The sequence below is a fragment of the Pristis pectinata genome, chromosome 3, assembly GCF_009764475.1.
Source record: "Pristis pectinata isolate sPriPec2 chromosome 3, sPriPec2.1.pri, whole genome shotgun sequence".
NCBI classification, from domain to species: domain Eukaryota; kingdom Metazoa; phylum Chordata; class Chondrichthyes; order Rhinopristiformes; family Pristidae; genus Pristis; species Pristis pectinata.
In genome coordinates, this window is record NC_067407.1 from 143,300,926 (window position 1) to 143,317,121 (window position 16,196).

Below are 16,196 nucleotides of genomic sequence, written 5' to 3' on the forward strand. Positions count from 1 at the left end.
CAATGACCAGCTCTTTAGTTTTGCTGACATTGAGGGAAAGGTTGTTGTCATGACACCATTCCACTAAGCTCTCTATCTCCTTCCTGTACTCTGACTCATCGCTGTTTGAGATACGGCCTACAACGGTGGTATCATCTGCAAATTTATAGATGGAGTTAGAGCAGAATCTGGCCACACAGTCATGAGTGTATAGGGAGTAGAGTAGAGGACTGAGCATACAGCCTTGTGGGGCACCAGTGTTGAGAATAATCGTGCCGGAGGTATTGCTGCCTATCCTCACTGATTGTGGTCTGTTGGTTAGAAAGTCAAGGATCCAGTTACAGAGGGAGGTGTTGAGACCTGGATCTCAGAGTTTGCTTGGGATTATGCTATTGAAGGCAGAGCTGTAGTCAATAAACGATAGTCTAATGTAGGTGTCTTTACTGTCCAGATGCTCCAGAGCTGAGTGTAGGGCCAGGGAGATGGCATCCACTGTAGACCTGTTTCAGTGATAGGTGAATTGCAGTGGGTCCAGGTTGTCTGGTAGGCTGGAGCTGCTGCGTGCCATGACCAACCTCTCAAAGCACTTCATGATGGTGGATGTCAGAGCCACTGGTCGGTAGTCATTGAGGCATGTTACCTTGCTTTTCTTTGGTACCGGGATGATAGTGGTCTTCTTAAAACAGGAGGGAACCTGAGATTGAAGCAGGGAGAGGTTAAAATGTCTGCAAGTACCCCTGCCAGCTGATCAGCACAAGATCTGAGCACGTGGCTAGGGACACCATCCGGGTCAGGTGTTTTCCTCGTGTTCAATCTCTGGAAGACTGATCTTACGTCCTCCACTGTGATCACAGGTTCAGTTACATTGGAGGCTGTCAGGGTGGATGGTGAAAATCCACTTCTCTTCTGTTCAAAACACGCATAGAATGTGTTAAGTTCATTGGGAAGGGATGTGCTGTTGTTAGCTATGCAGCCTGTCTTCGTCTTGTAGCCTGTTATGGCATGTCAGCCCTGGCATAGCTGTCAGCTGGTCAGTATTTCCTCTTGGTATTCCTGATAGCTTTCGGAAGGTCATATTTCTCTGGAGTGACGGAGGCCGAGGGGTGATCTGTTGGAAGTGTATAAAATGATGAGGGGCACAGATAGGGTGGACAAGCAATATCTTTTTCCCACTATTGAGCGATCCAATACCAGAGGACATGCATTTAAGGTGAGAGGGGGTAGGATCAGAACAGCTGTGAAAGGTACGTTTTTTACTGAGAGAGCGGTGAATGCCTGGAATGCATTGCCTGATAGGGTGGTGGAGGCACACTCACTGGGGGCTTTTAAGAGGGGCTTGGATGGGCGCATGAATGAGAGGAAGATGGAGGGATATGTGCATTCTGTAGGTAGGAGGGATTAGCTATGTCGGCACAACATTGTGGGCCGAAGGGCCTGTTCTGTGCTGTACTGTTCTATGTTCTAAATGCTCCTTATTTAAGGAAGGATGTAAATGCATCAGAAGCAGTTCGGAGAGGGTTTACAAGGCGATAGCTGGAACGGGTGGGTTGTCCATCGAGGAAGGGTCGGACAGGCGGGGCTTGTCTGCACTCATGGCTGGGAGAGTGAGGGGGTGTGGAGAGGGTGTTTCCTCCTTTGAGGGAATCTAGAACCAGGGATCACTGGTTCAGTAAGCAGTGTCACCCATGTAGCACCAAGATAGAACATCGAACAGTCCAGTACAGTACAGGCCCTTCGGCCCACAATGTTGTGCCGACCTATATAAACCTGCCCCATGATCAATCTAACCCTTCCCTCCCACACAGCCCACAACCCTGCATTTTTCTTACATCCATGTGCCTATCTATGAGTCTCTTAAATGTCCTTGTTGTATCAGCCTCTACCCCCAACCCCGGCAGTGCGTCCCAGGCACCCACCATTCTCTGTGTCGAGAACCTACCTCTGACGTCTCCCCAAATGATGAGGGCCAGTTGTTTCTCTCACTGGGTGTAGAACCTTTGCAACTTTCTTCCTGAATGGATGATGGAAACAGAGTGTGTTATGAGCTGATTATGATTTACCTCGTTCATAACTCCCTCTGGGCCCTTCATCTCCACAGGGCATTTATAACCATCCTTTCATCATGAAACACACAGCAAATATTTTGTCAATGATGTGATTCAGGATTAGATGAGGTGGAACCAATCACATCCCATGGCTTGCTGAGACAGCCATGTGTCAGATGTTTACTGACAGTCGGAGGTGAGCCGTACTTGGCCAACCTCACCGTGTGACCAAACTGAAATGCAGGCCAGCACGTGAGCAAGCAGCTCACTGAAGGTCGATGGTTTACAGCAGGCTGCCAGTCCACCCGAGGCTGGGAGTGTGAGAGAGCGATTGACTGAAGCCCGTGAGGTTTGGGGGTGCGGAACAGGGCGGGTGCGGAGGGGAGGCTTCCCTCTGTGGAACAAGCTAGATCGAGGGCTCACTAGTTAAGAAGAAAGGGGTCACACACAGACGGAGCAGGGGGCAGTGAGTCTTTGGAATGCTCTCCCTCAAACGGTGGAAGCAGAGTCTGTGAGTATTTTAAGGTGGAGGTAGGCAGGTTATTACAGTACGAGTGTAATACAGCACGGGACAGGCCCTTCGGCCCAACTCATCCATGCCACAGGGATTGCTGTCCAGGCTCCAGCTGTTCATAAATGTATCAGTGATCGGCTGAGGGAACTCAATGCCACATTCCCAAGTTGGCGAACCATACTAAACTGGGTGGGGCTGTGGCTAAGATAAGATCAGACTTTTCTATTAGTCACATGTACATTGAAACACACAGTGAAATGCTTCTTTTGCGTAGAGTGTTCTGGGGGCAGCCCAGAAGTGTCGCCACACTTCCGGCGCCAACATAACGTGCCCGCAACTTCCTAACCCGTACGTCTTTGGAATGTGGGAGGAAACCAGAGCACCCGGAGGAAACCCACGCAGGCACGGGGAGAATGTACAAACTCCTCACAGACAGCGGCCGGAATTGAACCCGGGTCGCTGGCGCTGTGGTAGCGTTACGCTAACCGCTGCACTACCGTGCCGTGAGAAGGATGTAGAGAGGCTTCAGGGGGATGTGGACAAGAGGAGTGAGTGGGTCAGGACGTGGCAGCTGGAATATAATGTGGGGAATGTGGGGGCAGCAATTTTGATGGGGGTAACGAAAAGTGGAGTGCTTGTCAAATGGCGAGAGATTGGGCGGTGTCCATGTTCACAGGCAGACACTGATGGCCACATGCTGGAATCTGGAGCAACACACACACTGCTGGAGGGACTCAGCGGGTCAGACAGCCTCTGTCGGGTCGAGACCCTCCATCGGGACTGGAAAGGAAGTGGGGAGATGGTCAGTGTGAAGAGGTGGGGGAGGGGTGAGGCAACAGAGGGCAGGTGAGAGGTGGATCCAGGTGAGGGGGGAAGGAGGGGCATGGTGGGACCAGAGTATGTTTGTGCACGGCACTGAGGGCGAACAGGCAGACGTGACAGGTGATGGGGGTGAACAGGCAGACGGCAGGTGACGGGGTGGGGAACAGGCAGACGGCAGGTATCTGGGGGTAGGGGTATTGGAACGTTGGCCTGTATTATGAGAGGATTTGAGGCCAGGTGTGTTCCCACAACTGTCTGGGTGCTTGGTGTGACCACAGCTGGAGAATTCTGACCAGTTTTGGTCTCCATCCCTGAGAAAGGACATACAAGCGGTTCACCGGACTGTTCTGGGGACAGGGGGTTGCTGTAGGAGGACAGGTTCAGCAGACTGGGACCGTGTTTTCTGGTGCTGAAGAGAATGCGAGGAGACGTCAGGACAACTTACAAACTTCCTGTACATCTCCGCGCTGGGCGCAGGGATGGTGTTTCCGGCCAAGGAGTCTCCAGAGCAGTGTCAGAGTAAGGGCTGGGCAGAGCACACCCAGAGGGCCAAATGGCCTCCTCCTGCTCAGGTTCTCAAGTTATTGAGCTTGAGTGACCCCTGTACCACGGATCACCTGGAACCAGCACGGGACAGGGTGCAGGAACCTGAACCTTGTCAGGTTGACATGTTCTGTGGGAGAAGTTGCGGAGACGCAGTCTGAGCTCTCCAACATCACTCGGTATCTGAGGCACCAGGAGGTGTTGTGATGTGAACGTTGTGGAGCTGGTGCCACCACACCGACCCAGAGCAAGGTTCAAACCCCATCACTGGGACACCAGTCACTTCGGACGAAGTTGCCTGTGAACCACCGAAGCAATCAGCTGGGTGAGAGAGTCTTCAGCCCAGAACTCTTCCACATCAGCAGATCCCTCAGATAATGAATGCTTTTGGTGAGCTCAGACCATCACGTCCCCATACTTCCTCCCACAGAGTGGCAATCTAACAACTGGTTTCATTGCAAGCTCTTCGCTCAGCTGGGTGCTGGGTCCGTGTGATCCATGGTGTGCAGGGACCCCACCAGCTGGGACTCTGTCACACTGCCACAGAACCCAGGAACCTGAGAAATTGAGCAGCAGGAGGCCATTCGGCCTGTCTGCGCCTTCCCTGACATTCAGTGAGATCGAGTGCCAGGCCGTCCCAGCTGATCGAGTGCCAGGCCATCCCAGACAGGGAGTTGGGCTTGAGGAGCCCACGGCTGTGTTGTGGACACAGGAGGCAAGGACGGACCCGGGTCCCAGGTCTGTTGCCTCTGCTGTGGGAGGCTGTGGATAGGTCTGGAGTGGAGGGAAGAGCGAGTTGGTCCATCAATGTAACACACACCTCTCCTCCTGCAGGTGAGTGATGCTGCAGCCCCAACACACCAGCAGCTGATAAGATGAACAGCAACGCCAACCCGCTGGAGACATGGGTAGATGCCACGAGGCACGCGCTGTGTGTTAGCTCGGACAGGCCCTCTGAGGCAGCCAGCACCAAGATCCTCAAGGTGTGTTTCTGCAGCAACACCAGCAGCAACCTGGGCAAGAACTTCAAGCTGGTCAAGTGTGACCACACGACTGAAATCAGGGTAAGGTCATGGGACACGGCTCTGGACTCGTCACAGGGGGCTCACACAATGGACGGGGGCAGTTACCGCAGCTGAACCCAGCTCCCCGTCACCGATCCCCCCACCACCGATCCCCCCACCATCACCAATCTCCCCCCGTCACCGATCTCCCTGTCACCGATCCCCCCACCACCACTGATCTCCCCTTCACCGATCCCCCTGTCACCGATCTCCCCGTCACCGATCTCACTATTACAGCGCCAGTGATCAGGGTTCAATTCCCGCCGATGTCTGTAAGGAGTTTGTACGTTCTCCCCATGTCTGCGTGGGTTTCCTCCGGGTGCTCCGGTTTCCTCCCACATTCCAAAGACATGCGGGTTAGTCGGTTAACATCGGTGTAATCGGGTGGCGCGGGCTCATTGGGCCGGAAGGGCCTGTTACCGTGATGTATAAATAAAGTTTTAAGTTTTTTTAAGGTCACCCCTCATTCTCCTACGCTCCAGTGAATCCAGTCCCCTGGAGTTGGACTTCATCGCTCACTACATTTCCTCACACCGGCTCCCTTGCACTTACATTGTAATGTTCCGAATATTCCCTTTAAGTTCATTTTTGGGATCTGGGCTTCCTGGTAAGGCTACCAATTATTGCCAATCCATAACTGCCTCCTTGAACCGCTGCAGTTAATGTGGGGAAGGTGCTCCCACTGTTGGGAGGGAGCTCCAGGGTTTGGACTCGGTGACGGTGAAGGAACAGCGAGGTGTTTCCAGGTCAGGGTGGGGTGTGACTGGGAGGGGAACCAGCAGGTGGTGGTGTCCCCCTGCTCTCACTGCCCTTGGTGGGAGAGCCGTTCGTTGGGTTTGGGAGGTGCTGTCGGAGCAGTCTGGGCGAGTAACTGTGGTGCGGTTGTAGCTGGTATCCAGTACCTTTGTTGGCTTAAACAAGAGGAAATGACGGATTTCCTCTTCACGCAGGTTGCAAAAGTGACAACTTGAGATGTTCCGTAGTGATAAAATGATCACACCTCGAGTGGTTTCAAGTAGTTGCCGTGATATCCGTAATCTGCTTCTGTTTTCTAAGCTGGCCAGGGTGTCAGATGCAGAGCGTCGATCAGGACCCTGACTGATACGTTACTTTGTCAGGAGCTGATGCTTGTTCAGTCACGACCAGACGGCTCCGTATTTAGCAACACCTTGGACCAGCGCAGGGCAGCAGCGCCCCATGGTACACACGCCGAATACTGAAGTACGCCACTTGAAAAGTCTGCCAGGGGTGGGGTTAACCTGCTCACATGAGGTTTAACACCCCTCGCATTGCCCACTAGTTTTAGACACCCCTATGCTGGGGAAAGACTCTGACCATCTACTCTGTCTGTTCCTCTCATAATCTTATAGAACCATAGAACCATAGAACCATAGAAAACTACAACACAGAAAACAGACCATTCGGCCCTTCTAGTCTGTGCCGAAACATTATTCTGCCAGTCCCATTTACCTGCTCCCAGCCAATACCCCTCCAGACCTCTCTTGTCCATGTATCTATTCAATTTACTCTTAAAAGTTAATTGCGAGCCTGCATTTACCACATCAGATGGCAGCCCGTTCCACACTCCCACCACTCTTTGAGTGAAGAAGTTCCCTCTAATGTTCCCCCTGAACCTTTCCCCTTTCACCCTAAAGCCATGTCCTCTCGTACTTATCTCTCCTAATCTAGCTGGAAAAAGCCTACTTGCATTAACTCCGTCTATGCCCCTCATCACTTTATAAACCTCTATCATATCTCCCCTCATTCTTCTCCGCTCCAAGGAATAAAGTCCTAACATGCTCAATCTTTCCTTATAACTCAACTCCTGAAGACCCAGCAACATTCTTGTAAATCTCCTCTGCACTCTTTCAATCTTACTGACATCCTTCCTGTAGTTCGGCGACCAGAACTGCACACAATATTCTAAATTTGGTCTCACCAATGACTTATACAACCTCACCAAAACATTCCAACTCCTATACTCAATACTTTGATTTATGAATGCCAGGATGCCAAAAGCCTTTTTTACAACCCTGTCTACCTGTGACTCTACTTTCAGGGAATTATGTATCTGAACTCCCAGATCCCTTCGTTCCTCCGCACTCCTTGGTGCCCTACCATTTACTGTGTATGTCCTCCCTTGATTTGTCCTTCCAAAATGCAACACCTCACACTTGTCTGCATTAAATCCCATCTGCCATTTTCTGGACCATTTTTCCATTTGGTCCAGATCCCTCTGCGAGCTTTGAAAGCCTTCCTCACTGTTCACTACACCTCCAATCTTAGTGCATCCGCAAACTTACTAATCCAATTTACCACGTTATCGTCCAGATCATTGATATATACAACAAACAACAATGGCCCCAACACAGATCCCTGAGGCACACCACTAGTCACAGGCGTTCAATCTGAGAAACAACCATCCACAACCACTCTCTGTCTTCTCCCACTCAGCCAATTTCGAATCCAGTTTACAACCTTTCCATGGATACCCATTGACTGAACCTTCTGAACTAATCTCCCATGTGGGACCTTGTCAAAGGCCTTACTAAAGTCCATGTAGACAACATCCACAGCCTTACCTTCATCTACTTTCTTAGTGACCTCCTCAAAAAAAAAAACTCCACAAGATTCATTAAACACTATCTACTACGCACAAAGCCATGCTGACTATCCTTAATCAACCCTTGGCTGTCCAAATACTTATATGTCCTATCTCTCAGAACACTTTCCAATAATTTACTCACTACTGATGTCAGGCTCACTGGTCTGTAATTACCCAGTTTACTCTTTGAGCCTTTCTTAAACAATGGAACAACATGAACTATCCTCCAGTCCTCTGGCACCGCACCCGTGGCTAAGGACATTTTAAATATATCTGCCAGGGCCCCTGCAATTTCTACACTAGTCTCTCTCAAGGTCCAAGGAAATATCTTGTCAGGCCCTGGGGATTTATCTACCTTTATTCGCTGTAAAGCATCAAGTACCTCCTCCTCTTTAATCTCTATATGTTCCATGACACTAGTGCTTGTTTCCCTTCCTTCCATATCCACAATGCCAGTTTCCTGAGTAAATACTGATGCAAGAAAACTGTTTAAGACCTCTCCCATCTCCTGAGGCTCCACACATATACGACCACTCTGATCTTCTAGGGGACCAATTCTGTCTCTTACTATCCTTTTGTTCTTAATATACCTGAAGAAACCCTTTGGGTTTACCTTCACATTATCTGCCAATACCCCTCGATCATGCCCCTCCTCAGCCTCCTTCGCTCCAGGGAAAACAATCCCAGCCTGTCTAATGTCTCCCATTAACAAAGTCCTCCATCCCAGGCAACACCCTGGTGAATCTCCTCTGCACCCTCTCCAGTGCTACCACATCCTTCGCACAGTGTGTTGTCCAGAACTGCACATGGTGCTCCCGGTGCAGCCGAACCAGCGTTTGTAGAGTTCAACATACCATCCCAACTCTTACATCGGTTGCCTGTCCCATGAAGACAAGTGTGCCGCACGCCTTCATTGCCACCCTATCTACCAGCGTGGCCACCCTCAGACAACCATGGAATTGAATCCCTCTGTTCATCACCATTCCTTAGCTCCCTGCCACACACTGTGTATGTCCTACCCCTATATGACTTCCCAAGATGCAACACCTACCACTTGTCAGGAACATCAGCCAACGTTCTGCCCAACTTCCCATCTGATCTACATACCACTGTAGCCTTCAGTAACCTTCCTGGCTTTCCACAACACTGCCAATGTTCATGTCATCTGCAAAATTACTAATCATTCCTCCTACATTCACATCCAAGTTGTTAATACATATCACAAACACTGCTCCCTTAACACCTGGCTGATCAGTTCTTTAGCCAACGTGGAACAATTTTCATGTTTGCCCTTTGGTATCTCTGGTACCCTTCAGGACGTGGATGTTTGAGGTGACTGTTAGTTTCTTGTCATACCTGGATGAGGATTTTCTGAAGTGGGGTTTTCTTTGCTGTTGGGTCACTCAGCTGTTACATGTGGGGACAGGGCCGTTGTGCTCAGGCATCGTAATGGGCGTACTGACAAATCTAACAGTGAAGCGACCAGTGCCTTTGGGATTTCGGTGCCTGCTCAGTCTAACTCAGAATTCCTGACTTTGCGATCAGTGATTGTAACCTCCGCAGACTCCATCGTTCATAGATGTTTTGGTGAAGTCTAGAGAAGTTGATTGAATTGACATGAACTTTAAATAAGTGGCAAATGGAGCTTAATCCGGGCAAGAGTGAGGTGCTGCACTTCAGGAGATGTAACGTAATGGGAGAGCACACAGTTAATGGCAGGGTCCTTAACAGTGCTGGTAACAGAGGGATTTTGGGGTCCAAGTCCATAGCTCCCTGAAAGTGGCCACACAAGTCAATAGGGTGGTAAAGGAGTCATATGGAATGCTTGCCTTTGTTAGTCGAGGCACTGAGCTCAAGGCTCAAGAATTTGTGTTACAGCTTTATAAACTCTTGTTAGGCTGCATTTAGAGTATTGCATTCATTTCTGGTTGCCTCATTATGGGAAGGATGTGGGGGCTTTGGAGAGGCTGCAGAGGAGGTTTACCAGGATGCTGCCTGGTTTGGAGGACGTGTGCTATGAGGAGAGGGTGGACAAGCTGGGGCTGTTGTCTCTGGAGCAGCGGAGGCTGAGGGGAGATTTGATAGAAGTTTATAAAATTATGCGAGGCATAGATAAACAGCTAGTATCTTTTTCCCAGGATTGAAGTGTCTAGTACTAGAGGGCATGTATTTAAGGTGTGAGGGGGAACGTACAAAGGATATGTGTGGGGCAGGTTTTTTGCACAGAGAGGGGTGGTGGTGGAGGCAGATAACACAGGAATGTTTAAGAAACACTTAGGTAGGCAGATGAATATGGTATAGTTAATGTGTGAGGAAGAGGGATTAGGTTAATTAGGAGTCATTGGTTTAATTAGTTTGGCACAACATGGTGGGCCGAAGGGCCTGTCCTGTGCTGTACTGTTCTATGTTCTACGTATCTTCTTTTCGTGACCCAGCTTCACTGTAAACCACCCAGATGTCACATGTCGTTGTACAAGGTCTCAGTCAGTTTCGAATGGCCTACACGATCATATTACTGCAGTGGCCTTGATGAAGCAAGTTATTCACATGTGGCTTTGTTACTGACGCAGTTAAACATTCTAAAAGAAAATAGATCTTAGAATTTAAAAAAAAACTTTTACGTATGTGGGCTGCCCCCTGAACACTCTCTGCAAAAGATGCATTTCACGGTGTGTTTCGATGTACGTGTGACTAACAAAGAAATCTTATCTTCATCCAATCAGATGTTCATTCAGAACTCTGTAAAGTGTTTCAAGAACTGCTGAGCCTTCTTCCTGGTTTGCTGTGTTGGAATTCCTTAATGTGATTGGCCGGTTTGGTGATGTCACAGCTGCTGGAAGCCAGTGATCCACTGGAACTGAGAGAACCCATTGGGTGAAGGGGAAGTGAGCACTGCCAAGACCACTGGATCTTTGCCAGTAGTCAATGGGCTTTAGTGATGATTCCCTCTGTCCTCTTGCCCCACAGGAGATCATTAGCACAATATTGGACAGCGGGAGAGTCGGTCCCAGCATCATCTTTAAGAGCTGTTATGGACTCAGACTAAAGCACTTGAAATCTGATGAGGTCTACTGGCTCCATCCTGACCTCACGATCGAGGAGGTTCAGACCAAGTACGAGAGTCTTCACCACGAAGCTGAATGGAGGTACTACTGGACTGTTGCCCTTGTCTAACCTTTCACTCTGAGACCAGAGGAAGACTCAGTTTCACTTTGACATCCTCTGACCAAGGCAGCTTCTGACGAGTTAATTGTCTAATTCACTGACCTGGCTGAACTGGCTTTCCGGTTCAGCTGGTCGGTGAACAGACCTCCCCTCCCATCTGCCTTCTCCTGCTTCAGGAAGGTTGACCGTCTCAACCACCGCAGCTTGTGAATCGCTCCGGGAACCCATCATCGAATCGAGAAGCCCTGAAAATTCCGGCCCGTAGCTTACCTCCAGGAATTACCTGAGGGATTGCAGTCATGAGTAGGAACAGGCCAAGAGCAGGAGCAGTTCATTAGACCCTTCCATCCCTCCCCATCAGTCAATTAGATGAAGCCTGATCAAACCTTGGCCTTAGCTCCATGTTGCTGCCTATTCCCCCTGACCTTGGCTCCCCTCTAGACAGCAAAAATGTGGCCCTCTCATTGTGGGGGTATGACCAAGATTCACATCCGTCTGAGAGAAGAAATCCCCCCAATCTCCAGCCTGCATGGACCCCTTATTCTGATACTTTGTCCCTTCCTTGCCTTCTGGAGGTATTGTCCCCCCAGCATCTGTCTTATCCAGCCCCTCAGAAACCTGCGCCATCCAATCAGACGTCTTATCAAATGCCTCTTGGAAATTTGGGTATGCTGGGGGAGAGACGAGAGACTGCGGACGCCGGGATCTGGGGCAACACACAAACTGCTGGAGGAACTCAGCGGGTCGGCAGCGTCTGTGGGGGGAAAGGATTTGTTGACGCAGGGTTTACACCCAAAACGTCGACACTTCCTTTCCTCCCACAGATGCTGCTCGACCTGCTGAGTTCCTGCAGAGCTTGCTCGTGGTTGCAGTTCTCTATCGTCCACTCTGCTTTTCCCTGCCGTTAATTTACTCAATATGCCTTCCCACCGCTCTCTGTGTAAAACACTTGCCCCACACATCTCCTTTAAACTTCCCCCCTCTCACCTTAAAGCTGTGTCCTCTGGTACTCAACATTTCCGCCCTCGGGAAAAAGACTACCTGCCATTCTGGTTGGCATTTGGGTCACTCAGGGACTGGCACAACCCAGACTGTGTGACACTGAAATGATCAAACGACTTGTTCTTTTGTAGTTGAGTTCACGGGAAATCACCTTTTGAAACCTCCAACAGGTATGACCTGCGGATTCGATTCCTACCCAAGGATTTCATGGAGAGTTTTAAACAAGACAGAACCACACTGTTGTGTTATTATCAGCAGGTCAGTGACTGTTGGATTTGATGCACCACTCAACCCACCCGCCTACGCTTCACCAGTCTCGCGTGTTGCCGGGACTGGAGGGCTTGGGTTATATGGAGAGACTGGACAGGCCGGGACTGATTTCCCTGGAGTGAAGGAGGCTGAGGGGTAACCTTATGGAGGTTTATAAAATCATGAGGGGCAGAGATAAGGTGGACAATCACAGTCTTTTCCCCAGGGTCGGGGAGTCCAAAACCAGAGGGCAGAGGTTTAAGGTGAGAGAGGAAAGATTTAAAGGGGAGCTGAGGGGCAGGTTCTTCACTCGGAGGGTGGTGGGTGTGTGGAACGAGCTGCCAGAGGAAGTGGGAGAGGCAGGTACAGTTACAAAGACAGGTCCATGGATAGGAAAGGTTTAGAGGGACATGGGCCAAACGCAGACAAATGGAACTGGCTCAGGTAGACACCTTGGTCGACATGGACGAGTTGTGCTGAAGGGCCTGTTTCCCTGCTGTGTGACCCTGTGGCTCAAACCACCTCATTTCCTGATGCTTTGGCCTCGTGGGAAGTTTACACCCTGGGCAGAAACACTGGGTAACAGCTGGGGGCCCTGCTCCCACTCCGCCTCATCAGCACGGTGGTAGCAGGTAGTGCTGCTGCCTCCCAGCTCCAGGGACCCAGGTTCGATCCCGACCTCCGGCGCTGTCTGTGTGGAGTTTGCACATTCTCCCTGTGACTGTGGGTTTCCCCCGGGTGCTCCAGTTCCCTCCCACATCCCAAGGACGTCAGGTGGGTTAATTGGCCACTGTAGATTGTCTCCCAGTTGTGGGTAATTAGCAAAAAAATCAGAGGGGAGTGGATGCGTGTGTTTGAGGGAATAAAATTGCAGGTGTGCAGCAGGGGGGTATAGGACTGATGGCTAGTATGGACCTGATGGGCAAATGGCCTTCTCCTGTATGGTAACAAGACCACCATTAACAGTGGGTAATCTGCCTGGGTATTGTAGGGTACGGATAAATGTTGGGGTGGGGGTTAGAGGTCAGTCCGAGGCAGCCATGGTCCATACAGTGCCCCCAGAGATCTCCAACAACCTCACCAGAGTCCAGAGCAAGGCTCCATCACAACGTCTCTTCAAATGTCCGCCCTTGATGGTTCAACCAGGTCCTCAGCAGTCAGCGTCTCTCTTCAGAACGTGGGATTTGCCTCTCCTGGTTTGACTCAAACCTCAGAAGCGACCACAGCTCTGGACATGGTTCTCCTTGCTGCACTCTGCACTCTTGGTGATTTTGGCTCCTTTGAAGTGTGAAATCTTGTGTAGCTGGAGCCAGTCCAGCTTCTGTAGGGCATGGAGCTGTAGGGCACAGAAACAGGCCCTTCGGCCCACAATGTATGCACCGATTCTTCAATGCTAGCCCATGGGAAGCATTCCCTGATCCTGGGTATCAGGAATTGGGATTCTGGGGGTGGACCTCTTGTGTCTGGATAGAGTGGACATGGAGAAGATGTTTCCAGTAGTGGGAGAGTCTAGGACCAGAGGGCACAGCCTCAGAATAGAAGGACGTAACAGAGATGAGGAGGAATTTCTTCAGCCAGAGGGCGGTGAATCTGTGGAATTCATTGCCACAGAGGGCTGTGGAGGCCAAGTCATTGGGTGCATTTAAAGTGAAGGTTGATAGGTTCTTGATTAGTAAGGACGTCAAAGGTTACGGGGAGGAGGCAGGAGAATGGGGTTGAGAAGGAAAAATAAATCAGCCATGATTGAATGATGGAGCAGGCTCGATGGGTTGAATGGCCTAATTCTGCTCCTATGTCTCATGGGTCCAGGTCTGGGTCCAGGTCTGGGGGTCTGGGTCTGGGGGTCCGGGTCTAGGGTCCGGGTCTGGGGGTCCGGGTCTGGGGGTCCAGGTCTGGGGGTCCGGGTCTGGGGTCCGGTCTATCCTGGGACATGGCTCCAGGAGCTGGGATTCCAGCCTGCAGCATCTGTTCCCCCCAAGGGGATGGGTCTGAGGCTGAGCTTTGGTCAGTGAGCTGAGGATGATCCGGGTGGGTTGAAGAATGCAGGAAGGAGGGGCCATTTTCAGAGAGCCTGTGTGGTCCGTCCCGGGGAGGTGGTCCGGGCCCAGTCATTTGTGGGGGGGCTGGAACGTGGGCAGGTGGGGGGGAGGGTAGGTGGGGGAGGAGGAGGTGGGGGAGGGGGAGGTCGGGGTGGGGGAGGGAGATGTGGGGGAGGGGGATGTGGGGGAGGGTGAGATGGGGGAGGGTGAGATGGGGGAGGGTGAAATGAGGAGTGTGATGTGGGGGAGGGTGATGTGGGGTCGGGAGATGTGGGGGTGGGTAACGGGAGTGCGGGAGGGTGACGTGGGGGAGGGAGATGTAGGGGAGGGGGAGGTGGGGGTGTGTGACATGGGATTGGGGGATGTGGGGGTGGGGGAGGGTGGTGGGGGTGGGGGAGGGTGATGTGGTGGAGGATGCCATGGGGGTGGGGGAGGGCTAGGCAAACGGGGGAATTACCCCCCCCGGTTCCCACCCAGGACCTGCGGAGGATGCCTGCAATCTCTGCTTTCACAAGTTCAAGTGGTACTCCGGCCGAGCGCAGGGGCGAGCGGCGGGGAACTGCACAGAGTGTAACCGACGTACGCTTTCCCCCAGGTACGCAGCGACTACATGCAGGACACCTCAGGCCAGGTGGACCAGGAGACGGCCTTGAAGCTTGGTTGCCTGGAGATAAGGTAAGTATCCCATCGGGATATTGGAGCAGAGGGACCCAGTGGAACAGAGGGACCGAGGAGCACGAGTGCAGAGTTCGCTGAAAACAGCATCACAGGTAGACAGGGTGGCGGAGGTGTTTGGCACACTGGCCTTCATCAGTCAGGGCAATGAGTACAGGAGTTGGGACAATATGGTGCAGTTGTACAAGTCGTTGGTGAGGCCGCACTTGGAGCACTGTGGACAGGTCTGGTCACCCTGGTATAGGAAGGACGTGATTAAACTGGAAAGAGTGCAGAGATGGCTGCTGAGGCTGTTGCCAGGACTGAGTTATAAGGGCAGGTTGTCCAGGCTAGGACCTTATTCCTTGAAACGTAGGAGAATGAGGGCTGACCCTTCAGAAATGTTTAAATTTATGAGGCATAGAAAAGGTGGACGGTAACAGTCTGTTCCCCAGAGTAGGGGAGCTCAAAACATGTGCCTGGAGTTGGAAGAGGTCGGGGAGGTCCTTAATGAATACTTTGCTTCAGTATTTACCAGAGAGAGAGAGAGACCTTGACGTTAGTGAGGATGGCGTACGACAGACTGATACGCTAGGGCATGTCGACGTGAGGAAAGGGAATGTGCTGGAACTATTGAAAAACATTAGGATAGATAAGTCACCGGGGCTGGACGGGATATATCCAAGGTTGTTATGGGAAGCGAGGGAAGAGATTGCTGCGCCTTTGGCAACGATCTTTGCATCCTCACTGGCCACAGGAGTAGTGCCAGATGATTGGAGGGTGGCAACTGTTGTTCCTTTGTTTAAGAAAGGGAGTAGGGATAACCCTGGGAATTACAGGCCAATGAGTCTCAATTCAGTGGTGGGCAAATTAGTGGAGAAGATTCTTAGAGACAGGATTTATGGGCACTTGGAGAATCAAAGGCTGATTAGGGACAGTCAGCATGGCTTTGTGAGGGGCAGGTCGTGCCTCACGAGCCTGATTGAATTTTTTGAGGATGTGACAAAGCACATTGATAAAGGTAGAGCAGTGGATGTGGTGTACATGGATTTCAGTAAGGCGTTTGATAAGGTTCCTCATGGAAGGCTTATTCAAAAAGTCAGGAGGCATGGGATCCAGGGAAACTTGTGGATTCAGAATTGGCTTGCCCGTAGAAGACAGAGGGTGGTGGTAGATGGAGTGTATTCTGCCTGGAGGTCGGTGACCAGTGGTGTTCCGCAGGTATCTGTTCTGGGACCCCTGCTCTTTGTGATTTTTATAAATGACTTGGATGAAGATGTGGAAGGGTGGGTTAGTAAGTTTGTAGATGGCACAAAGGTTGGTAGTGTTGTGGATAGTGTGGAAGGTTGCTGTAGGTTACAACAGAACATTGATAGAATGCAGAGCTGGGCTGAGAAGTGGCAGATGGAGTTCAACCCAGAAAAAGTGTGAAGTGATGCACTTCAAGAGATCGAATTCGAAGGCCGAATACAAGGTTAATGGCAGGACTCTTAGCAGTGTGGAGGAACAGAGGGA

General features: G+C 51.1%; 1 protein-coding gene across 3 annotated transcripts in view; it reads left to right on the forward strand.

Moving 5' to 3' along the window:
* The window catches only part of ptk2ba (protein tyrosine kinase 2 beta, a), a 113,381-nt gene that overhangs the window by 46,313 nt on the left and 50,872 nt on the right, over window positions 1-16,196 (forward strand). For 2 of the 3 annotated variants that reach the window (XM_052012657.1, XM_052012659.1), the window contains exons 1-5: window positions 2,394-2,535; window positions 4,738-4,967; window positions 10,540-10,718; window positions 11,910-11,997; window positions 14,623-14,702. In XM_052012657.1, the coding sequence (XP_051868617.1) occupies window positions 4,779-4,967; window positions 10,540-10,718; window positions 11,910-11,997; window positions 14,623-14,702 (536 nt within the window). In that variant the 5' untranslated portion in view covers window positions 2,394-2,535; window positions 4,738-4,778. Of the gene's footprint in view, window positions 1-2,393; window positions 2,536-4,737; window positions 4,968-10,539; window positions 10,719-11,909; window positions 11,998-14,622; window positions 14,703-16,196 lie in introns of those variants that run through there. The other variant, XM_052012658.1, reaches the window with a different exon arrangement.